Source organism: Gymnoscopelus microlampas, assembly GCF_963454915.1.
Source record: "Gymnoscopelus microlampas genome assembly, chromosome: 1".
NCBI lineage: Eukaryota > Metazoa > Chordata > Actinopteri > Myctophiformes > Myctophidae > Gymnoscopelus > Gymnoscopelus microlampas.
Genome location: NC_139962.1, coordinates 56496321 through 56521865, shown reverse-complemented (window position 1 = coordinate 56521865; position 25545 = coordinate 56496321). Strand labels below are relative to the sequence as shown.

General features: G+C 40.2%; 1 protein-coding gene across 2 annotated transcripts; it reads right to left on the bottom strand.

The window, feature by feature from the left end:
• Nucleotides 1-461: 461 nt before the first annotated feature.
• shcbp1 (SHC SH2-domain binding protein 1) lies at nt 462-25545 on the bottom strand. 2 transcript variants are annotated; one of them, XM_084061610.1, is made up of 13 exons: nt 25315-25545; nt 23658-23876; nt 22594-22709; nt 21749-21957; nt 17145-17240; nt 14268-14498; nt 12219-12396; nt 9659-9779; nt 7113-7244; nt 4652-4770; nt 3026-3112; nt 2405-2558; nt 462-969 (listed from the first exon to the last, which is right to left on the bottom strand). In XM_084061610.1, exons 1-13 carry the CDS (start codon nt 25448-25450, stop codon nt 563-565), a joined length of 2205 nt encoding a protein of 734 aa, XP_083917736.1. In that variant the 5' UTR covers nt 25451-25545; the 3' UTR covers nt 462-562. The 2 variants fall into 2 exon arrangements, with proteins under 2 accessions (XP_083917736.1, XP_083917737.1); XM_084061611.1 differs by having other exon boundaries at nt 462-966.

Here is a 25545-nt window from a genome sequence, read left to right as displayed (position 1 = left end):
GCCTCATTCATGTAGGCTAATTATTTTATTTACTGTGAAAAATCGACCTCATTTTGGAGAGAAAAAAATGACATTGCTTTATCGCCACGTAATATTTGTGTTCTGTGTGGATGTACTCGCGACACAAAAATCGATTTTAAATGAACCCTTTAACGCATCTGTGTCATTTTAAGATTTCTTTGGCTATGAAAAAATAGCAGATCTAGCACGGCACTCGTGCCACGCTATGAGCTTGTAGATCTACTATTTTTGAAAAATCGTGAAAATGTGTGCAAATCTTTGAACATTTTGGGGGGGTCCCTGGAACAGAACATTTTAAGATGGGGTCCACGGCCAAATACATATCATTTTTGAGAACCACTGATATTGTAGCAGCATAAGTTTCTACAAAGATAAGATCTACAAACTCATAGCTATGAGCTTGTATATCACCTATTTTTGAATAGCCAAATAAAATAAAATAAATGACACATACATGCTTTCCCAGTCTTAATGGATTAATGCAAAATAATCAAACTAACTGCTCCCGGTGTGCAAGGACCTCAACAATCCGTTTCATCCTTCAATAGAGGAACGTTCCAAAGTTGGCCAAGCCGTTCCGCTTGAACTCGTTGCCCTTGATGGAGACGAACATCTCCTGCTGCTCCATCAGGCCGTCGTCGGCCTGCGTGGAAACGGGCTCCTTGTTGCGGCTCAGCTGTCGCACCAGTTGTAGTTTCCTGGTCGACGTGGCGACCAGTTCGCGCCTGATGGCGCTGTTGTTTCCCTCTGTGGTGTTGGACCCGGACGGAACTTCAGGCGTGCTGCAATCGGCTGAGGTAGAGAAGGAGGAGGAGGAGGTGGTGGTGGTAGTGGGGTCTGACGTCAGAGTCGAAGACGTCTTGGAGGAGGGACAGTCTTCAGGGGCTGCTCTGAATTCTCCTGCTCTGAAGTCTCCGGACACGTCTTTGGTTGCCGGTTCAGCTTCTGCTTTTGTCAGAGTCGCCCAGAGAAGAGGTGGGAAAAGTACAAATTATTTGTATTTTTATCAATGTTAAGAAGGTTCAAACTGTAAGCACACTGATGAATCTACTCTACTCATGTCAGCTAGATCGGTAGTTCTAAAGCCAAATTGAGAGAGAGAGATAGATATACTGTGTGTGTATATATATATATAGGCGCGGACCCCCATCTGAAATATGTTGTGCCAGAGATCACCAGAAAAGAAGATCAATGTTCCAAAAATGTTAAATAATTTCATTTTCCCAAACATGTTCAATATTTTTCAAACACTCGGCATGAAGTGACACGCTGAGATTGTAGACCTGCTATTTTTTGGAATACCCGACATATAAATGGATAAAAGTGGTTAAAATGATTGTGATGCTGTATGAACACATTTTACTGGGGACCCCCTGGAACCTCCCCAAGGACCCCTGCGGGTCCCCAGACCCCACTTTGAGAACCACTGAGTTAGATCTTGATGGACTCATTAGAGAATTAATTAGTAAAGCTTTTTAGGATTCTGTTTAGTTGCAATGAAGCAAAACAAAATCTGATTGAGGGCTCTCTGTGGGCCTCTTTCACTAATGGTGCGTATGCAAATACCTGTGCATAAACATAGCATATGAGTTTTATGGAAAATTGGGGGATTCGTGAATATGTTTTTACTTGAATTTTTTCTAACTCTACCAACGAATGTGGAACTACTTCAGACCACATGTGGCTACATAAAAATCATAAAGACCCAGAGTCGTTGAAACTTGATGGAAATTTGTGAATTATTCTTAGAATATTAATAGAAATGGGTCAAATATCTCTGCTGTCGAGCAGAAACCAGTTAACTCCAAAATGTTCATTTTTTCAGGAAATGAAAAAAACAAAACAAAAAGTGGAGTTAGGAGGTTTTGTTCATCATTGATAAGAACAGCTGAACGGACCAGCTGAAAGCTCACAATGAGGTTGGAGGTCAAAAGGGGGTGGAGCCTGGAGTCGGCAAAAGCCTGGAGCTAGCTGGTTTTGTCAAAAGCGCATTTTCATACTTTTCATTGGTTCAATTATTTTTCTAACCAACACACAGAGGTAAAAGGTGTTCAATGGCACTGATTTATGGGAAAAAAATGAAAAAGCTCAAAAATGGAGTTAGCTGGTTTCTGCCCGACAGCAACACTATGCAATATTTATTCAAGTAAAAATAATACTTCTAAATAATAACGTAGTTAATAATTATTATTTTAAGCAATAATGTCATTAGTATGCATGTATTTCATTTTCTAATTTGATTATCAGTGTATTGTTAAATCAATCACAGATTAATTTAAATAAAATAAAATGAAATAGATTCATTTAAGTTTAGTTTAGTTTAATGGATTAATGGTTAGAGGTACAGAGTCAGAGTTTGGGTGATGTGTTGTGAGGTTCTCACCTCCAGTCGTGTTCTGAGGCGCGAGGCTCTGACTCTTCTCGTCGTCCGTGGCGTTGTTGGGTTTGACCAGGATCACGCCGTAGCCCTCGTTGTTGTGGATGACGTTGTTCTCCATGGTGATGCGAGGCATCACGTCCAGCACGTCAGCAAAGTCCTGATGAGAGCGGCACGGCCAAACGGACACGAGGTTAGCAGATATATACATCACGTTGCGCCATATGGTGAGCTTGTAGATTGGCTATTTTTGGTGAAGAGATTTGATGTAGAGGGGATAAAAAGAAGAGGACCAAGTGCAGACCCTTAGTGGACCCCAGTCAACATGGCTCCTTGCCTTTGGGAACCAACGCGGTTTCCAAGGCTACTCCTATTTTTTCTCTCTACACACCAAATCTCGCCAAAAACAGCCGATCTACACATCGCGTTGTGAGTTTGTAGATCTGCTATTTTCATAGATATGTCTGCCTATTCTGACTAGAATGCCTAGAATAGGGCAGCTTGGGTTCATATGGTTCATATCATAGTATTGCAGTAATATTGCAATACACATACAGTATTATTGCTCCGTCTCAGAGAGAGAGATCCAGGCTCTCTGTGTGTGTGTGTGTGTGTGTGTGTGTGTACCTTGATGAGTATTCCTTCCTTACAGTGGTGGATGCCATTCCCCACTAGACTGCAAACACTTCCAGGATACACCTCCACACCCGCACCCTGCACCAACACAGTATGCACTACCATTAGTGATTTTTTCTTTTTCCTTCAAATCTTTGCTTCTGGGGGTCCCTGGAACAACATATTTTGAGATGGGGGTCCACGGCCACATACATATCATTTTGTGGGTCCTTGACACGAAAAAGGTTTGAGAACAACTGATTATAGCAGCATACGTTTTATTTTTAAACTGTTAGGATTTAGAAGAGATTCGTAGAATCCCCCAAAAGCAAAGATATGAGTAAAAAAGAATCGCTTTAAAAAATATTCAAAAATGTGCACACATTTTCACGATTTTTCCCAAAAAAATAGCAGATCTACAAGCTCATAGCGCGGCACTCGGTGCCGCGCTATGAGCTTGTAGATCTGCTATTTTTTGAACGTCCAAAGAAATCTAAAAATGACACACAGATGCGTTCCCGGTCTAAATGGGTTAAGAAGTTAGCATCTTAAATGCATATTTTATGCAGTCTCCCCATTAAATCCCTGTCAGTTCTGTCGGTCCGTTTCAGTCTTTTATCATTACACATGTTCTGATATGTGCACTTTCAGTTCATGTGAAGTGCACTGCACTGAATTTTAATGCGCAGAATGTTCTATGTACGTTTGATTGATGGTTGACAAGCACCCAGTGGGGCGTGATAATCTGGCCGTTTGGCTGACCAAGCTGCTCCACGGGAGGCATGTTTCCTACCCAAGTAGCCGATCTACAAGCTCGGAATGCGCCGAGTTGCAACACGTTGTGTGCTTGTAGATCGGCTATTTTTCTAAAATGTACCCAAAAAAAGAGAGATATTGTCAGAAATTAATACAATATTATCGACACAATAGCGATATTGGGATGGATATATCGGTCAGCTAAAGGCCTGCAGTGTACAGGAGCCCTTGGACGCTAAACCTTAATTTTCTTGAGGTAAAGTTATAATTCATAATTTAGCCCCCTTTAAGGCCGATGCATACTGCAATTTTAAAGCCGAAATCAAATCAGTTCGGGAGGGGTCCCCGACCCTAATAAAAGTCATTTTATACTAACGTGGCTCACGCTCACAGCTCGTGCCGAACTCGCTTGAAAATATTGGGGGTCTTGCCTTTTTGCCATAATTGTTTGTTACATTAATGTTCTATTATCACTCAAATCTTAGCTTTTTCGCCAATTATTTGAGGGACCACTTGCAATACCCTTGTGGCCCACAGGTTGAGAATCTCTGCACTAAACCAGTAACCTCTCAAGACAGATTAACATCAGAATCTGTCAGCACCACTGCCCTAAACATGCAGTGTTGTTGTTAGTAGGAATAAATACAGAAGCACCTGGGAGGGAGTGGACTAAGAAAGTGGAGCAAAAACAGAAGGATTTTGTTTTTCACCGAATGAGTTCCCAGATTGCTATATCAGTGGTTCTCAAATGTTTCATGCCATGACCTCCCAAAATAATCATATTTGAACCTGGGATCCCCCCATCCTGACAAGCACTTGGAATTGTAGGAGTGGGGGGGGGGGGGGGGGGTCAGTTTGAGAATCGCGACACTAAACAGTCACCTTGGAGCCGTAGATATCACACATGTTCATGGTGAGTTGTGCCGAGCTGCGGACGATCACACCGGTGGTGTCACACTGCAGCACACAGTTCTCCATCTCCAGTTTGCCCTGACGCACACCTGGAGAGGAAAGGAGACACGGGTCTGACTCAACGTCTAAACATTCACATTCATTAGAACAAGGGTCTTCAACGTTTTCCAGGCCAAGGAACCCCTTAGCTGAGAGAGAGAGATGAAGCGGAGACCCCCCCACTACATGTGATAGATACCTTCAATGACTATCTTCAGTAAATCTATGTTGTTGTTTTTTTCCAGACATTTAACCACGTAAACCCTCAATACTTAGTAAACTGGCGTTTGGCTCTGTACTTGGTTTGCTCCTTTTTCCTTCAAGTCAAAATCTCAAGCCATACCAGTATTCATAGCAAAAATTGCAGCTTGTAGAACTGGCGTTTTCGAAAATGTGTGTAATAATAACTATTTCATGCCCAGAATAAGAACACCAGGTTGAAAGTGGTTACTTAAAAAATGTCAATATTTTTAGGGTATAAAAATGTCCTCTGTATTGGCGAATGGGTGTGCACAAAACGCGAATTAAATTAAAAAATAATAATTCATATCTTTTTGTATAGTTGTATAACTTTGCTGGTCGGGTGGAAACCTCATTCTGTCCAAAACTGTTACTTTTCAAGATTCAAAAATAGCAAAAGTAGCAGATCTGCAAGCTCAAAACGTGTCGCTTCGTGCCGCGTTTCGAGCTTGTGGATCTGCTACTTTTGATACTTTGTGTGACGCTTCTGTATTATGATCAAGTAGGGCATTCATTTAGGAAAAGTAAGCTAAGGGTATGGACAGCAAAAACGATATATTGCAATAATGTGCGGTTGTCACAAAATCCCAAGTCACACCTGGACTTGTCTCACGGCACACCGGTGTGCCTCGACACACTGTTTGGACAAGCACAGGAAAGAGACAACAATATTCAGTACAAGTCATGAGCTCCATTCAAAACCATGACATCCCTGCTACAGTACATGGCACATGTTCTAAATATTTCATCTAGAATTGGTTTGGTCTTTAAACATAAAAATAAACATGACCCTTATCGATTGGGCTGTACCCATAGTCATAATATCTTGTCTTTCACTAGTCATAAAAATCACTTCCTCAGAGCGAAGCGGAATGTGAATTCAGCAGGTAACTAGAGGCTCAGGGTGCAGCAGGGCAGGTTGAGCTAAAACCCCAGCAGGATGTTCAGATTGCTTTAGTTATTTAATCCATTTAGACTGGGAACGCATCCGTGTCGTTTTTTTCGATTTCTTTGGCTATTCAAAAATATTTTTGAAAAATCGTGCAAATCTTTGAATACATATATTTTTAAAGCAAACATTTGTAACTCAAATATTTGATTTTTGGGATTCAACAAATTACTTCTAAATCCTATTTTTTTTTAAAAACATACGTTTCTATATCAGTGGTTCTCAAACCTTTTCATGTCAAGGACCCCCAAAATTATATGTATTTGGCCACAGACCCCCATTTCAAAATATTTTGTTCCAGGGACCCCCATGAAGCAAAGACTTGAGTTACAAATGTTCCCTATGAAAATATATATATTCAAATATTTGCACTTAATGTCCAAGATTTTTCTAAAATAGCGGATCTAAAAGTTCATAGCGCGGCACTCGGTGCCACGCGATGAGCTTGAAGATCTGCTATTTTTGAATAGCCAAAGTATAAATATGGATAAAGGGGTTACACAGATGCGTTCCCGGTTTGAATGGGTTAACAAATATAACTTTTTGCTCTTTCAACGGCGTCTCCCTTGTTTTTGTTGTGGCCAGGGTCGTAACGACACCCACAGCAGCAAAGACCTTCAGACTGGATCCAGTTGATCCCATTCCACCATCTCTACCCACTAAGGGTATGACTGCTGCTTCCTTTCAGCCGGAACCTGCAGTTGATGCTGAATTGTTGATGATGTCCACTGAACAGACAGCAGGGATGGCAGAGGAGGCTTTACTATGGATCAACTTAATATCGATCAAGACTGAAGCTGCAAAGATATTAAGTTTGAAATGAATCTGACTCTAAGCACTAAGTCATTCCTGACACAGAGTGTCGCGCTACGAGCTTGTAGATCTGCCATATTTGAAAAATCTGTGCAAATATTTGAATACCGGTATATATATATTTTTAAGCGAACATTTGGAACTCAAATCTGTGCTTCTGGGGGGGTCCCTGGAACAACATATTTTGAGATGGGGGTCCGCGGCCAAATACATCTCATTTTGGGTGGTCCTTGACATGAAAAAGTTTGAGAACCACTGATCATAGCAACATAAAAAAAAGAAGAAAAAAAAGAAAAGTGTACAAGATCACCATGCTGTGAAATGTTCGTCCTTGGCTGTGAATTCAAGGGCCTGTTGTAATAGTGTAGTAATAGTGTCCGGCAGACTCACACAGAATGCCTTCGATGGCGTCGTGCTCGATGAACTTGATGTTGGAGATCTTGACGTCGGCGCCCATGGACTCCACGAATGAATCTCCTTTGTTCTTCTTCTCAATCACCACTTCGTCAGTCAGCCCGAACCCTTGACCGGACAGAACGACACATTAGAAATCCAACTGATACGAGTAATATACAAAAAATCGTGAAAATGTGTGCAAATCTTTGAATACATATATTTTTTAAAGTCAACATTTCTAACTCAAATCTTTGCTTCTGTGGGGTCCCTGGAACAACACATTTTAAGATGGGGGTCCATGGCCAAATACGTATCATTTTGCGTAGTTTGAGAACCACTGATTATAGAAACATAAGCTCTTTCAAAAAAAAAAATATATATATATATATATATATACTGTATATTCAAAAATGTACACATTTTCACGATTTAAGCTCATAGTATATCTGCTATTTTTGAATAGCCAAAGTATAAGATAATGGTTAAAATCTAAAATGACAGATGTCTTAATGGGTTAAGACATGAGGCCGAGTCTACCAACACCACTTTCAAGATTTTTCAAAAATGTTCAAAAATAGCAGATGTACAAGCTCGCAGTGCGGCACGAAGTGACGCGCTGTGAAAGCTTGCAGATCTGCTATTTCTGAATAGCCAACGCTAAAACCTAACAAGGACACAGATGCTTTCCCTGTTTTAATGGGTTGAAGACAAACCATCGACTTAGGGATAAGTCCAGTGATGTTTTAGTCACTGTTGATCAGATAGATCCACAAGCCATGTAAAAATGTCAGCAAAATATACCGTTTATCGGTTGAGCGTTTGTGAGAAAGGGAGACGAGAAAGACGGAGAGCGAGGGACATCACTTAAAACGTTCATTGGTGACCCTGTGTTATTTTGAGAATAAAAAGGGTTAAATGGTCCAGACTCTTATTAATGCTTATTTGTTAATCTGTTAAATAACCAATGAATCTCCCTGGTAAAGTTAATTAAAATCTTAAGCGTTAATTAAACTCTTATCGAACGTAGTCTGTTGGTTGGTGTAAATCTCACTATCGAATTTTAAATGCTTTATTCAAATCCACAAATGACACCTCTAACACCAGGCATGTCCACAAATGGACCGGTAAGGGTCCATTTGGTTCCATTTGTACACTCTCAGAGTTACAGACCCGTATGGGGCCATTTGGAACCCCCTCAATGATTCACTAGGGTCCCTGGACCCAACTTTGAGACCCACTGGTCAGGATAAGGATAATTCCTTTAACAGGTCCGTTCATGAAAGTCCTTGCGGTCTTGTTTCCAATGAGGGCCTGTGAGCAATTAGGGGTTAAGAGTCTTGCTCAGGGACATATTTCATTTCATCGACACATTTGCTGGCCTGGCCTGGAATCATGCCTGGGGCAACCAGGGCCTCTGGCTCCCTAGGCGGGCTCACTAACCACTCTGCTATGGCCGCCCCATAACCGTCCCATAGCCGCCCCACTCTGCTACACTGTTGGTGTAGCAGAGTGTTTTCAGTGAGCCGACATGCAACAATATCAGCACCCTGACTCTGTTTGACCATGAATGGAACAGAGCCTTCATTAGCATCATTGTTAACACCTGTGAAGGAAGTAAGGATGAGGCCCAATTTCTTTCCAATATGGCTGCTGTGCATAGAGTCTATTCCAAGCTTAATAGAAACTACCGTCTTTATTTTTCCTGGAAAGTTAGCATGCTGAAATATAAGCCATTGTTCTTGCATTAATAAGAAAATAATACAAAATAAAAAGTTTGACATCGTGTTTGAAATGACCCAACCCGTCTACTTGTTCTGAGACACAGAAACGGTGCCATCTTATAATGGGCATTAGTGAGGACCAATTATATGAAGATGGGTGACGCGGTCCTTTAACCCATTAACACCTGAGGCCGGTTCTACAAATGCCTTAAACCATGTCAAGGGACCCCCAAATTGATATATATTGGGCCGCGGACCCCCATCTGAAAATGTTTTGCGCCAGGGACCCCCCAGAGGAGAAGATTTGTGTTATAAAATTCTTCAACATTTTTTTCAAACACTTTTTCTAAAAAAAATGTTCAAAAATAGCAGATGTACAAGCTCGCAGCGTGGCACGAAGTGACGCGCTGTGAGCTTGTAGATCTGCTATTTTTTTAGAACTAATGTTCTAAACCACTGTTCTGTTCTGAAGAGTTTTTTGAAAAACGCATGTTATATATATATATTTATTTTTTTTAATCGTGAAAATTCATGGCAATCTTGGATTATATATTCTTTAAAGCGAACATTTGTAAAATATTTAGTTCCAGGAACCCCCAGAAGCAAAGATTTGAGATACAAATGTGAAAAAAAAATCAATATTTGCACAACTTTTCATGATTTTTCAAAAATAGCAGATCTACAAGCTCATAACGCGGCACGGTGCGGTGCTGCGTTATGAGCTTGTATATTTGCCATTTTTGAATAGCCCAAAGAAATCAAAAAATGACACACAGATGCGTTCCCGGTCTTAAAGGGTTAAGACTCAAAGCCACATACCTTCTATTGTGATGGAGTCTGGTAAGAAGATGGAGCTGGAGACGCAGTAATGTCCTGGCAGAATAATGACCAGGTCGCCCTGGTAACACGCACCTATGGCCAGCACCGGGTCACTGTGGAACTACATGGGACACACGTGATGGGGGTTACTATACTTACGAGGACCCTCCAGTGACTTCATCATCCACCTTCATCGTCCTTACCGCTAACCACCAACCTTTTTACTCTGACAGTACATGGATTTTATTCCTTATATATGAAAAAATAGCAGATCTACAAGCTCATAGCACGGCACCGAGTGCCGCGCTTGTAGATCTGCTATTTTTTTTAAGAATTGTGAAAATATGTGCAAATCTTTGAATATACATATATATTTTTAAAGCAAACATTTGTAACTCAAATATCAAATATCCCGGTCTAAATGAGATTAATCGCCAACTAAAACGACCATCACGACGGTGACAGACAGTCCTATAATAGTTCTTATGCCTAATCTTTAACCTAAGCCCGTAAACCTAAACCGATGCCTGTGTATACTGATGTGTATACTGATGTGTGTACTGATGTGTGTACTGATGTGTCTACTGATGCACACTTAAGGCTGGGCTATTAACCGAAAATATATCGAAATCAAAATGAATTTAGAACCTCTAACCGACTTAATCTTGCTCATGTAGGTTAATCGAATAATCAAGCAGGATTTTAGGTGATATGTATATATATTTTATTCCTTATATATTAACGAATTGACATGAAAATGTTATAGCTCACTAGCTTGTAGATCGGCTATTTTCCACTATTTAAAAAATAGTCATTCACTAATCGTAATCGAAGCAAAAGTTTGAAATATTCGTGATACTGATTTGAAGTCATATCGTCCAGCCTATATGCACTTATACGGTTTACATAAATTCTATACACTTAATTATTTCTTACTACCTCAGTTGTATTAACTTACTTAATAAAGTGAAGTGCGCACACGTGCATGTGTGTGTGTGTGTACACACACACACACACACGCACACGGTGGACATTGTTAGCACAGTCTGGTAGAGTGTGCCACACTAACGTTTCTTTCTTTTCTTTGAATCTTAATTCTGAAATCTGAATCTCCATTCCTGATGCACAACCCTCACCTAGCCTCTTAATACCAGCCAAGTGTTCCTGCAGGCTTTGGGAACGAGCATGTACTTTTTGTTGTTAAAACTCTCCTGGTCAACTTGGATTTTGACCTTAACAACAATTGGAGGGAAGCCAAGACCTCACAGAAATATGCTGCTATTTTCAAATGGCCACTCTGTTTTCTAAAATTGAAAACATTACAGTGGGAGCATAGGGCCATTTAAGAGTTTTTCCCTTTTATTTTTTTGGCAATAAAAAATACTTTTAATGAGAAATGAGTTTGCACTAAACCAGAACCTGCTATGAACACCACTTTTGGCAGGTGGCTGGCTGTTTGGCATTATTGTCCATGTCAGTGGTTCCCAAATGGTCACTGAAGGGGTTCCGGGGGTGGAACCCCTTCAAATGGTTGATAGTTAGGACCCAAATGGACACTTACAGGTTTGTGACTCTGACAGCGTACAAATGGAACCAAATGGACCCGTAATGGTTCCATTTGTACGCTGTCAGAGTTATGAGGGTGTGTGTGGCCTTATTCATACCAAACTGTGGGTGGTTGAAATTAAAAAAGTTTGAGAACTCACTATTTTTTAATTGTTTTAGTATAAAATAGTATTAAAAAATGTTATAGCCAAAGTTTTGGCTATAGTACATCATTTATTTTGATGAATGTAATATCTGTGTACATAACTAATTTGTCATATCTGCCCAGTGCAATTCCGTTTACAAAACCCAAGACAAACATAAATGTCATTTTAATATACATGTTCCATGCCAGAAGAAACACAACAAAAATTGTCAATCACAATTATTTGTATGACAATTAACCCTTTTAGACCGGGAAAGAATCTGTGTCTTTCCCTTTTATATAGCTAATTTCTTTAGCTATTCAAATATAGCAGATCTACAAGCTCATTGCACGGCACCGAGTGCCATGCTTGTAGATCTGCAATCTTTTTTTTTTTAAATCGTGAAAATATGTGCAAATCTTTGAATAAACACATATATTTTTAAAGCAAACATTTGCAACTCAAATCTTTGCTTCTGGGGGATTCTATAAATGTCTTCTGAATCCTAACAGTTTTCTGAAACACTCATGTTGCTGTAATCAGTGGTTCTCAAACGGTTTCATGAGGGGGGTCCCTCATGTCCAGGGACCCCCTCCCCCCCAAGAAGCAAAGATTTTAGTTACAAATGTTCACTTTAAAAAAATATATATATATATATATTCAAAGATTTGCACACATTTTCACGATTTCTCAAAAATAGCAGATCTACAAGCTCGTAGCACGGCACTCTGAGCTTGTAGATCTGCTATTTTTGAATAGCCCAAAGAAATCTTAAAAACGACACAGATGCGTTCCCGGTCGTAATGAGGTTAATTGCCAACTAAAGCGACCACCGCGACGGTGACAGACAGTCCTACAGTAGTTCTCACCTGTATTTCGGTGTGGTCGTCGGAGCCGGTGGGCTGCAGTCTGTCCTGAAGGAGGGACAACAGCTGGCCGGCGGTGGTGGAGGCCGTCACCACGTGGACCACGTGGACCCCCGACTCTCTGGGCCCCCGCGTCTGGACGAACTTCTGTCTGTTGGGGCCCTGGTAGCCCAGCATGTACCTGGTGTAGACAAGTGGTGGAAAACATACCCAGATATTTTACTTAAGTAAAAGTATCAATACTGCAATGTAGAAATACTCCGTTAGAAAGTAAAAGTCTGGAATTCAAAATTGACTTGGAAGTACAAAAGTATTGGTATCAAAATGTACTTAAAGTACCAAAAGTAAAAAGTACTAAAATGTTTGAAAATAGCAGATCTAGCAGATCTGTGAGCTTGTAGATCGTCTATTCTCAAATAGCCTAGGTATAAAGCCTAGGTATCTGCTATTTTTGAAAAGCCAAAGTGTAAAATAATGCTTTTTTAGCTCAAATCCAAAAGTGACACAGATGCGTTCCAGGTCTTAAAGGGTTTTCGTAATAATAATCAAAAATCTACCAAGTAATTAACGTGTAACCAAAGTTTTCAAATAACTGCAGCGAGTGGAGTAAATGTACTTAGTTAATAGTTACTTTCCACCACTGCTGATAGAGGTAGTACAAGGACACACACACACACACACAAGATACACACCAAGCATATTAGTCAAAAAGAGGTAGTCATTATAGACGCTTTCATTCTTCAAACAGTAACACCGCTGACAACATTCCAGCCTTTGTCGGTGTGTAACCGTTGCCATGGATACCGACAAACTATCTGAGAAACAGCTCTTAGTTTGCTAACTAGCTAGCCGACAAAACGTGTCCATACCCTTTTATCTACATTTTTTGTAACTATTATTGCTTTTATTATTTGATAGTGGTTTTCACATGTCTCCTAGCAACAATAGGCCGACATACCAATAAGGATAATAGCAGTCCAAGTTAGCACTTAAACATTATATACGGTAAATGAGACATGAGTCATGTTTCTGAGTATAATAACTCTTATACGTCTTGAAGTGTGGTAATGGAGCTTGGCATGTACTCGAAGGTCAAATCTGGGCCTGGTGTTTTTCAAAGGGTTGAACAATGCAGACCATTTTTGTCTGCATACTACACTGGCAATGTTATGTTAATATTGTCTGCATGGGACTTTCTTTGACTTTGTTTTGTTTTTTTTAAAGGGCAAACTTTGAAAATGTGTATTTAAAGCAGTGGTTCTCACAGTGGGGTCAAGGGACCCTATGGGGTCCTTGAGGGGGTTTCCAAAAAAAAAAAATATTTGACTTTGTTTAAATACATCGCTTTTCCTTTGGCCAGTAAATGGTCTGATTTGCATTCAGTGGTGCTTGATGTCTGTTTGGTGTGGTTATCAGACTCTGGGACAGATAGGGGTCGAGGACTCTTCTTCCTCAAAGCGACAGGGGTCAAGAAAATGGCCGCTGTAAAATAAATGGAACTCTTTTGCATGATTCAACTCCTCCTCCTCCTCCTCTGTCTTTCCAAGAGGTTCCGGGGGGGTGTAACATCACCTTGTATATGTACCCACCAAGAACACAGACTGCTGCCGCTCATTCAGTTTGTTCAGGTTAGGTCTATCTTGTTGGATTGCCTGGATGGCTTTTTAACCACTCAAAACCCTAGCGTCTGGGGGTGAACATTAGGCACAAATAGCAGATCTACAAACTAACCTTTACCCCTCTTAAATCTTATGATTCAAGCTCATAGCGTGTGCCGCTTTGAGCTTGTAGATCTGCTATTTTTGATCTACAAGCTCATAGCGCGGCCTGTTATTTTTTGACTAGCCAAAGAATTCTAAAAATGGCACAGATGCGTTGCCGGTTTTAATGGGTTAAACAAGAGCTTGTGACTAAATAATAACTACATTGGACCTACATCCTGGAACAGAGGTTTTTTTTTTTCCCTCCATCCATTTCCTGAAAAGGTTTTGAACACACACAAGGTTTTTCCACCCTGACGGCTACGAAGGACATGCACATTCTTTCTCCTACCGTATGAGTGGATTCTCGATGATGCGCAGCTTGCGTCTGAGCGTCTCCATCTGCTCGTAGAGCCGGAGGCCCTCCACCATGGACACGTTGTCCAGCTCAGACTCAGAGTCGCTGTTGAGGTCGTTGCGGAGCGAGGAGAACTCGTGGAAGCGCTGGGAGCAGCGCGACAGCAGGGCGTGGTACTCCGCCACGAGGCCCGTGGGCACGCGGTCCTCCAGGATGTCGTAGTACCTGTTGGTGTGTGGTGGGAAAAAAAGTACTCAAATGTTTTTACTTAAGTAAAAGTATCTGCGATGCCAGAAGTACTCCGTTACGAGTGAAAGTCCGGAACTCAAAAATGTACTCGAGTAAAAGGACAAAAGTGTCAAAATGTACTTAAAGCACCAAAAGTACTAAAATGGTATAAAATAGGGCTAAAGTGGTTGATGTATGTTTTATAATGTAATATATGTGCAAAGTAACCAGTAACTAAAGTTTTCAAATAATTGTAGTGGAGTAAAAGTACAATATTTGCCTCCGAGATGTAGTGGAGTAGAAGTAAAAGTATAGACAATTGGAAATACTCCGGTAAAGTAAAAGTACCTCAAAACTGTAATTAAGTACAGTACTTGAGTAAAATATATTTAGTTACTTCACACCACTGCATAGGACCACAATGGAAACAAGTTTCCAGGACCTTTTCTGTGTTATCCTTTAAGCCTTAATTGTCTGACTGTACCTCGTGCTGTTTACATTTCTGACTAATAAAGTATTCAATCAGTCAATCAATCAATTTCCATGACAGCAAATGGTGGACTAAAGTGTGATGATGGTGACGGCCCTATAGCAGCGAGGACTAAGACGGTTCAGAGCAGTGGAGAGAGGCTGTGTGTGACAAGCAGAACAGAGCGTTATGACAGGAGAAGTAAAAAAAAAAGGGGGGGGATGGGGGGGGGGGTAATCAAATAAAAAACAGATTTAACCCATTCCATCCGGGATCGCATCTCTGTCATTTTAAGATTTCTTTGGCTATTCAAAAATGGCTGATATACAAGTCTCTAATCAAATCTTTGCTTCTGAGGGTCCCTGGAACAAAATATTTTCAGATGGGGCCAAATATATATATAATTTTGGGGTTCCTTGACATGAAAAAGTTTGAGAACCACTGATATATATATATCAACATATGTTTTTTTTTTAAAGAAACTGTTAGGATTTAGAAGACATTTGAAGAATCCCCCAGAAGCAAAGATTTGAGTTAAAAATGTTGTTTAATGTTTAAAAATGTTCACGTCTTTTCAAAAATAGCAGATCTACAAGCTCATAGCGCGGCACTCGGTGCCGCGCTATGAGCTTGCAGATGTGCTATTTTTGAATAGCTCAAAGAAATCTTTAAAATGACACGAATGATGCTTTCCCGGTCTTAATGGGTTAAATGAAAAGTGACACGGAGGGAACAGAACGCTCAGGGAAGAGGATGAAGAAGTGACGAGAGGAAGACAAGAGCATGAGTATAAGCGAGAACAGGAAGGATTAGATTCTTCATCTTGCCTTCCTGTTCTCGTTTATACTTATCCCAGTGTGTGGAGCACATAATTGTAGTACCTGTAGCAGGGGTCTTCGATGTTTTTCAGGCCAAGGACCCCTTAGCTGAGAGGGAGATGAAGCAGGGACCCCCACTACACATTGTATAACATTGTGTTGCAGATTAACCTCACTCTGTTCTTGGTTTGCTCTTTTCTTCCCCCTCAATACTAAACCTCTTTGCCGTAAAAAGCAGATCTACAAGCTCACAACGCCTTGCAGCGTTGTGAGCTTGTAGATCTGCTATTTGTTGGCTAAAGTTCTCCTCAGAATTAGGAATGAGAGGGTTCAAGTGGTTAATGTAAAAAAAATAATCCTTTCGCACAAAGACTTGGTTGCACCCCCTGTAGTAACTCTGAAGACCCCCTAGGGGTCCCGGACCGCCTGTTGAAGACCCATGACCTATGGTGTGACTTGAAGGTGTTCAAACTGAGCATCTCAGGTTTTATGGGAAGTTCACATCGAGAAGATCACCAGCCTTAGTAAGCATTATGTCATCACCAGCCCACGACCCAACACCAACATCTGAGAGATGCTCATGAAAAAAAACAAATCAAACTTGCACCATCATATTCTTGCTCTCCTAGGACATAGTGCCCTCCAGTGGTCAGAATATACAACTACAGCTCTAACTCCCTCATTTGCAGTGGTGGAAAAAGTGTTGTACTTAATGTAAAAGTATCAATACCGCAATGTAGAAGTACTCTGTGTTACAAGTAAAAGTCCGGAATTCAAAATGAAAGTATTTGCATCAAAATGTACTTAAAGTACCAAAAGCAAAAGTACTCATTATACAAAATGTCCCATTTCAAGTTTTCAAATGTATACAGATGCGACGCATTGTGAGCTTGTAGATCGGCTATTTTCAAATGACCGATATAGGGCTGAAGTGGTTGCTGTATGTTTTGTAACAATAATAAAAAATCTACAAAGTAACTAAAGCTTTCAAATAATTGTAGTGGCGGTAAAAGTACAATATTTGCCTCTGAGATGTAGTGGACTAGAAGTAAAAGTATTGGAAATTGGAAATACTCCAGTAAAGTACAAATACCTCAAAAGTGTACTGAGTACATGTACTTGGTTACTTTCCACCACTGCTCATTCGTGTGTAGTTTTATATTCTTATGCTTTGGTCCACGAGTAAAAAAAAGTGTCAAAACGTCTATCAAGTGAGGCTGAACTGCAGCAACTTGACTGCACTCTTTTCTGGGCCATGTATGGATATGTTTGGCAGCAGCTTGGGGGCAGGACTTATCCGCCCACTTTTACCCCTCAGATCAGCACACAAACACGGGGGGGGGGGGGCGCACTCACAGTCTGAGGCGAGGCTCCAGGGAACGGACAAAGTAGTCGAACTCGTCGTCCTCGTCCTCTTCGTCCCACTTCCTCCAGATGTGCTTGCAGAAAAACCTGGGGATGAGTGGAAATGGAAGAGAGGACATTTTATTCTCTGCCGCAGACCCGAGATCTCTTCCTCGCAATGGAAATATGCCAACAAAGTACATATTAACTCATTTCAGTGCCATTGGGGTCAAAGACGTCCAAATTATCATAAGCCCAGAGTGCCATGGACGTCTAAAACGTCAAAGTTTTAGGAACCCAAGATATCGTGATTTGAAGATTTGCTGCTCCATTCACTTCTTGGTTAACTTATTACTTAAGGCTGTATCTCAGCTCCTGTGTACTTTATTTTTTTACAATGTATTTTTGGTCAAGACATGCTATTTTCAAAGGCAGACAATTAATGTCAACAAGGTCCAATGACCTCGTTGACATTTGTGAAACCACACAGTGCAACCCTCAGTGATTAGCACCCATCAGGGGATCGATTATACTGGAGATAAATATTCTGTGACTACTTGAAAAAGGTATAAGAAAATTGAAAAATTGCTGGCACAGTTCGCAATTATTTTTTTATTTCATTGGCACTGAATGAGTTAAGCCTTAATGCAATTTTGATCACAAGTTTTGTTCGTTCTTTTTTGGCGCGTGCCTGTTCACCACTGCTACAACTTCATCCTAAGGGGAAACACTAAAACCCTAGAGGTCCTTGGGGGGGTTCAAGGGGGTCCTCAGCTAAATGATAGATCTTTAGGAACCAAATGGACCCTTGCAGGTCTGTAACTCTGAGAGTGTACAAATGGAACCAAATGGACCCGTAAGGGTCCATTTGGTTCCATTTGTACACTCTCAGAGTTAAATTTACACAGAGGATTGGGGTCCCCCAGAGATAAATTAAAAAGGTTGAGAAGAATCACTGATCTTAATTACCCAATGGAAATGCATTTCTGTCAGATTATAGCCACGTGGTCTAATGAGGCATTCATCATGACAGATTCATCATCCGTCATGACAGATAAATACGCAGTATGTTAAATGACATAAGCTGCGATGATGTCGTCTCATCACGGCAACATGACTGTCGTCTCCATAAACGTATAGCTCTGCATTGGCCTCACTTAATACATTGATGCTTACCAAACTAGCTTCCAGTGAGAAACCGTTTACACTGATTTTGATTACAATGCATGTGATGAATTACCTTGTGTTTACCTTGCTTACTGTAAAATCGCTCTGGATTAAGAGCGTGTGCTAAATGTCTAAATTGTAAAATGCAATGTAGGCATTTAGCGCTGAAATCAGAGTATATGGCAAGAACGCTAGTCAAGAAAATAATTTAGCGCGTCAAAAGAAAATAGGATACAGAGTAAACATCAAACCTAGCATCTGTCTAAACAGCATGCGTATCTAATTAACATTCTTCCTATTTGTGGCGACATGCGACATTGTCTGCAAAATGTAACAGATGAACCACTATGTAAATGCAGACTCTGTGGGTCAAATGAACGACAAAGAAACAAATACTGTATTGCTTCCATGACAGATGGTAAGTGAGCAGTGATTATGTGCAACAAGCAGGCCCTGCACTCTGTGTGTGTGTGTGTGTGTGTGTGTGTGTGTGTGTGTGTGTGTGTGTGTGTGTGTGTGTGTGTGTGTGTGTGTGTGTGTGTGTGTGTGTGTGTGTGTGTGTGTGTGTGTGTGTGTGTGTGTGTGTGTGTGTGTGTGTGTGTGTGTGAGACACAGAACATGACTTAATTCCAGCTCACTAAAAAGGGAGCTCCTCTGAATTTTTGTTTCTTCAAGTTCATGTTTTGCCCTGCCAGCGAGAGCACGGGGCTCCAAGTTGTTAGTCGTTCAGTTCAGTAGAATACCAAGAAAGAAACGGTGTCTCAGAATCAAGTGACCTGCATATTTCAGTGAGTTAACCACATTAACCCTAGTCTCTTGTATCCAGACGATCAGAGTTCTCTGTCTACTACTGATACGCCGGGTGACTTCTAAATACAATGATCTTTTTGTATCACGATTAACGATTATCTTCCAATGCCTAGTCTGTGATTTGAATTGTTGATGTTAAAGAGTCAGAGAATGCGGGTCATGCTGGTGGTTTAGGCATGAGACAAAGGCTAGCTGACCGGACTGTGCATCAAACACTTAAATGCAATGTCACTGGTTATATGTAGTCTTCTGGAGACCTGCACTACATGCACTCCCCTCTCAAAAGATAATAGCAGATATACAAGCTTGTACATCTGCAAAAAAAAAATACTTAATAATTCAAATAATTTTGAATTTCTTAACACAGATCTTCTCTTCTGGGGGGTCCTTGCAACAAAACATTTTCAGATGGGTGTCAGCGGCCAAATACATCTGGGGATCCTTCCTTGACACAAAAAAACGTTTGAGAACTAGTGATTTAGAAGGCATTTGTAGAACCAGCCTCAGGTCTTAATGGGTTAAACTAAAGTGCAGGGTATTGAAAGTCAAACTGAAAGTTAAAACAAGAGGCAGTGGAGCCGGTTTGTCCGGGACATTCACCACCCTCAGGGTGCCTGTCAGTACTGACTCTATCGTCACATCACACACACACCCATGTCATTGTCACGTGAAACCCAGACAAATGGATTTAAAACAGTGGTTCCCAACCTTTTGAATTTCAAGGATCCCCAGTTGATATGCATTAGGCCACCGCACCGACCCCCCCATTAGATAGCCTTTTTTTTTTCATCTCGGGGACCCCAAATTATTACACTGTGAAAATCCTCAGTGTTAATTTAACTCTGAGAGTGTTCATCTGAAGGTCAAAAATAGTTATTTCTAATGTGTCAGTCGAAAATGTATCTCAAGGTTGTATGACCTTCAGATGTTGCTGTCATGTGAAAATATATAATTTTAATAATAATATGGACTTTATTCCCATAATAATAATAATAATAACTACAATCTGTATGTTTTATGTCTATTCTCTCTCCAGTCGGAGATGTAATTGCAACTATGTCAAATTACAATTAAAAGAATGGTGACATGTCCAATGCACTTAACATTGTCAATAGATAGGTGTCTTAGCTGACACCATGGTTTGAATTTGTCAATTGAAGAATAGGGAGACCATCATATTGCATGCTGTACACTACAGTACCGTACAGTTAGGCTAAAATCCCACTTCACTCATTTAAATAAGTCCCGGATTGCAGCTTTAAGTCCCAAATATTGGGGACTGAGATGGCATGTTTTTAACTTTTAGATTTGATACATGCAGTTGTTTTTCTACTCGGGGAGTGTGTGTGACACCCCTCATTCCTACACAACACCATCCTATTCCCCATCTGTTTGTTGCTGTTCCCTGCCAAAACATCTGCTTTAAGCCAAGTAATGACAAATATTCCCTATATACAGCAACAGGACTGGTTACAAAATACACTATCCTCTGAGAAACACTACTCAGATTTCTTGTACTGTTTTTTATATAATTGAGGTGTCATCAGTTCAGTCCGTCATTTCAATTGTTGTCAATTAAGGGGTTTTAACCCAAAAGCTGAATTTTTGGCAATTAGACTGAATGTGTGATGATGTACCAAAATTCTGAGGTTTTTAATTCTTTCTAAGATTCTAAGTTAAAGTTAATTAAATAAGCATGATGTTGTTGTCATCAGCCACTTCCAAGTGTTGACTTCAACTTGACTTGTAGAATTGCTCCCATGAACACCTATTGCCATCTAGTGGTAAAAAATAAAAGTAAAACAAATAACAATGCATGAAGAGTAGACTGCATGATATCGAGTGAGAGAAAAAAAAGGATTCAAATGAAAATAATAAATTGTGAGCCTGATGATATTTAGTTAATAATCCTTAAGAAAAAGGATTGCAACCTTACATAATTGACGTTGTATTAATACTGGGTTTTGAATTTGTTTAATACATTTTGATATAAATATTCAATTTTATATTTGATGGTAAATGTACCATCACTATAATAACTATATCATCGTTACAGGGCAGATATGACAAATAACCAAAATATACAAAAATGTGACTGACATATTTAAAAAAGGTAGGGTAAGTGATTTACTTTGGTTAAAATAAGTGTTAAATAGCTCTATATCCTGATAGTACTCATTGCTATAGTGTTTGTTCAGTAAAAGGAGTCTCCCATGTCTCTCAGCTCTTTATTAAACAGAAAATACATTTTCAGTGCTCTCTCCTGATTGGCTTAAATGTTGTCACCTACCTGAAAATGTACTATATTCTGTTTACTAAAGCGCTGGAGAGACCCCTGTGACCGAACAAACACTCTATAGCAATGATTACGATCAGAATATAGTACTTAAACCTTTTTAACCAAAAACAATAATAATATATATATCACTTACCCTAGTACCTTTAATGACTTTATTATACTTTTTTTTAAAGTATAAAGCTCACAACGCTATGAGCTTGTAGATCTGCTTGAAAATGTTATATGATGATATGATTGAAAATGTTTCAACTTGGAAACGATTATGCAAAGATAATTGCGATTATCTCAAATACTTGCAATTAAACGATTATATAATACTTGTGACAGGCCTAGGCCCTACCTGAGATGTTCAATGGAGAGAGCCGTCTGGTCAAACTCTCCAGACTCGTCGTAGACCACCTGGAGCTCTTGCAGGGCCACCTTGTGTTGCGTGGCGTCCAGCAGCCCTCTTATGGACTCCTCGTTCAGCTCACAGCCCCTGGCCTCAAACTGCAGAGGCAGCGCCAGCTTCACGGTGGCCTTCAGTTCTTTGTAGTCCACGTCTTCAACCTGAGGATAATAACACCCACAGCCCACAGGTAACCCACAGGTAGGATGTGTAAATTACGTCAGACTTCGGTGCTCTATAGCGAAACCATGACTGACTGCCAATAAGAATAGCACACTTTGTTTATAAACACTTATCATAAAACAAGAAAAATGTAATAAAATAAGCACCAGAACAAAAGGAAAACTGCTCAGAAACTGTGGAATTTCAAAGAAACGGTTAAATTAGTGTTCAGCATTACTGTTGATTGAAAACCTCACAGATGTAAAAGGATAAATCTGCTTGGTTAAACTGGTTTCAAGACATCTGCTTTAATTAGCCAGTAGAGTTGAGAACATAAAGAGGGGATAATATGCAACACAGGAACTGCATTGCTAGGTGTGCAGCGCTTAAGCTTGCACTGCTTGGTCAGCTACTGCACATTACAACAGTATTTCATTCCTCTAGCCTAGATTATTATCTGGGATTTTTTAGATGTAAGTATTGAAAATTGGAAATACTCAAGTAAAGTAAAAAATATGTCAAAATTGTACTTAAGTTACTTTCCACCACTGTCCTTTGATCACTCCCCTCTCCCCAGGCAAATAAAGGCTGCTTATGTGATGAATTGCACCATGCTGGTTTGGATGCACACTCACCTCTACCAGTATATCAAAGACTTGCGTAGACCACAGGGCTTGCCAGTCGCATGGCTCCACCACCTTCTCCAGGTATTCACTTATGAAGGCCCACACCTCTGATGTCTTGCAATCACCTGTAGTCAGGAGCACAAGCAACACTCACATATACATGCATACATGCACCAGCATCACACATATAGGCTACTGGGACAAAACTATGTGCCCTGAAATCTCAAAGTGCCCTTGAAATTGTCTGCTGTGGTTCTCACTCAAAGTGTGTGTGTGTGTGGGGTTGGGGGGGGGTCCGAGCATAATGAATATATAATATCGAGAGCAGTTTAACCGGCAGATCTACAAGCTCACAACAGGTCACATCATGACATGTTGTGTAGATCTGCCATTTTCAAAAGATATTGGGGGAAAAAACGAATTTGGAATATTCTTTTACATTTGAACTCCTTAAGACCATTAACGCATCTCATTTTAGATGTCTTTGGCAATTAAAAAATAGCAGATATACAAGCTCATAGCGCGGTACAGAGTGCCGCGCTATGAGCTTGTAGATCTGTTATTTTTGCAAATCTTTGAATATAATATACGTTTTAAAGCGAACATTTTTAACTCCGAGCACTCTGTGCTTCTATGGGGGTCCCTGGAACAACATATTTTGAGATGGGAGGGGGGGTCCGTGGCCAAATACATATCATTTTGGGTGGTCCTTGACATGGAAAGGTTGGAGCTCACTGATATAGCAACATACGTTTTTTCAAAAAACTGTTTGTAGAATACTCAAAGATTAGCAAAAACTAATCATGTTTTTTTTTCAAAAATAGCAGATCTACGAGCTCATAGCGCAGCACTCGGTGCCGCGCTATGAGCTTGTGTATCTGCTATTTTTTTTAAATAGGATTGAAAAAGATCGGATTTAATGGGTTAACTCAAATGTATAATGGGGGTCCCTGGCACATTCTCTTTTCCGATCAAGGTCCGTACCCAAATATATTCATTTGGGGGTGAGATCCACCGCTTATTTACAGTACGATTTACAGACAGATTCAGATGTTATGACAGAGGGGTCGTACCGAGCATATAGTCCTGGTAAGCCTTGAACCTCTCATAGAAAAGAAGGTTGCTTGTCTGGAAGACGTCAGGCAGCGAGGAGTTGCTGCCGACATTGCGTTCGGCTCTTAGCAACCGAATGCCTGGCGTTTCAACGTTGAAGTAGTCTGTACCACTGTCATCGTCGTCTTCTTCATCCTCCTCCTCTCCTGCATCGCTTCTATCTGCACTCTCAGAAAGGACTGTAGAGAAAGAGAAACATCTTTAAAAAGAACTTCAAAATGGAGGGGGAAAAATTGCTCGTTTTTTTTACTTAAGTAAAAGTATCAATACTGCAATGTAGAAACACTCTGTTACAAGTAAAAAAGTCTGGTAATCAAAATTGACTTGCATAAAAGTACAAAAGTATTGGCATCAAAATATACTTGAAGTAACAAAAGTATATCTAAAATGTATAACAAATCTATTGAAAATAGCAGATCTACAAGCTCACAACGTGTGAGCATGTAGATCTGCATTTTCAAAAGATTGGCTATTTTCAAATAGCCAAAGTATATGAAATAATGAAGTGGTTAATATATGTTTTGTAATAATACTCTAAATCTATAAAGTAACTAGTAACTAAAACAAATAAACACATAAATGTAGTGTAGTAAAAGTAAAAAGTATTGAAAATTGGAAGTACTCCAGTAAAGTAAAAAATACTTCAAAAGTACAGTACTTGAGTAGATGTACTTAGTTACTTTCCACCACTGCTATTAACTACGTTATTTATATAGTTACAAAAGGTGTTTTATACAGGGGTGTGGGAATAAAATAGAAATGACAACACACATGTCCCTCCAGAGAATGCGAACACCACACTTTCATAAACAACACAAATATCAACTCGATGTTACATGTCACAAAACGGACGTCACGTCATGCAGTGAAGTTGACGTTTTACACCCAGAAAATGCAACAGACGTTGTTGGTGGTGAAGTAAACAAGGTACAGAAGAACCAGGTCAATGTACACTTTTATCGATTTTGACATTTGCATATCTAAGTGAAAGTCACACTCGATCAAATACATCTATATGATCTTGATCCAAGGCTAGTAAACTAGCCCTGATACATGACTGTCATATCATGACAGTCATGGATGAACTTCAACCTGGTGTTTACTTTTTCTCCCTTTACGGCCCCGTACATCTACATAAACGTTCATATTTCAAATGCAAAGTGTTTATACCATGGCCATGGATGTTGCATTTATGTACGGGCCCTCAGATGTACCCATATCTTCCTTATTGTTCCAATAAAAAGCCTTTTATTCCGATCGGTGGCTATTTCCTCTGCTTTCAACTACGTGACCCTATCGGTTGGGAGGCGTACTGCACTCTAATCCATTATAACTCCATGAAAAAATGGCCACCGATAGGATTAAAATGATTTTTATTGAACAATACGGGTACTTTTGAAGGCCCGTACATAATTGTAACATCCGTGGCCATGAGGTAAGCACTTTATATTTGAAATTTGAACGTGTATGTAGATGTACGGGCTAAAAAGGGAGAAAGTGCAAACACCAGGTTGAAGTTTCATCCATGACGGTAGTTACAGATGACCGTCGTGAATCCATTCCATGTCAAGATCCAACTAAGGCTAGCAAATAAACCACAATCGACACAAAACAGACCTCTTGCTGCTTCCAACGCGTTGATCTGCTGCTCTTCCACAGCCTCAGCCTCGCCGTTTTCAGTCTCCAGCTCAACGTTCACGTACGAGTCCATGTTAAACTCCATCACTTCTGTCGCCATCGTCTCTGGAGCCATGAAACGGATCTAACCGGGGAAAATGTGAAAGCAAATGAAGACACAAACAAGCGCTGCTGTCCGTGAGTTTCACTGGATCTGGATCACACACAAAC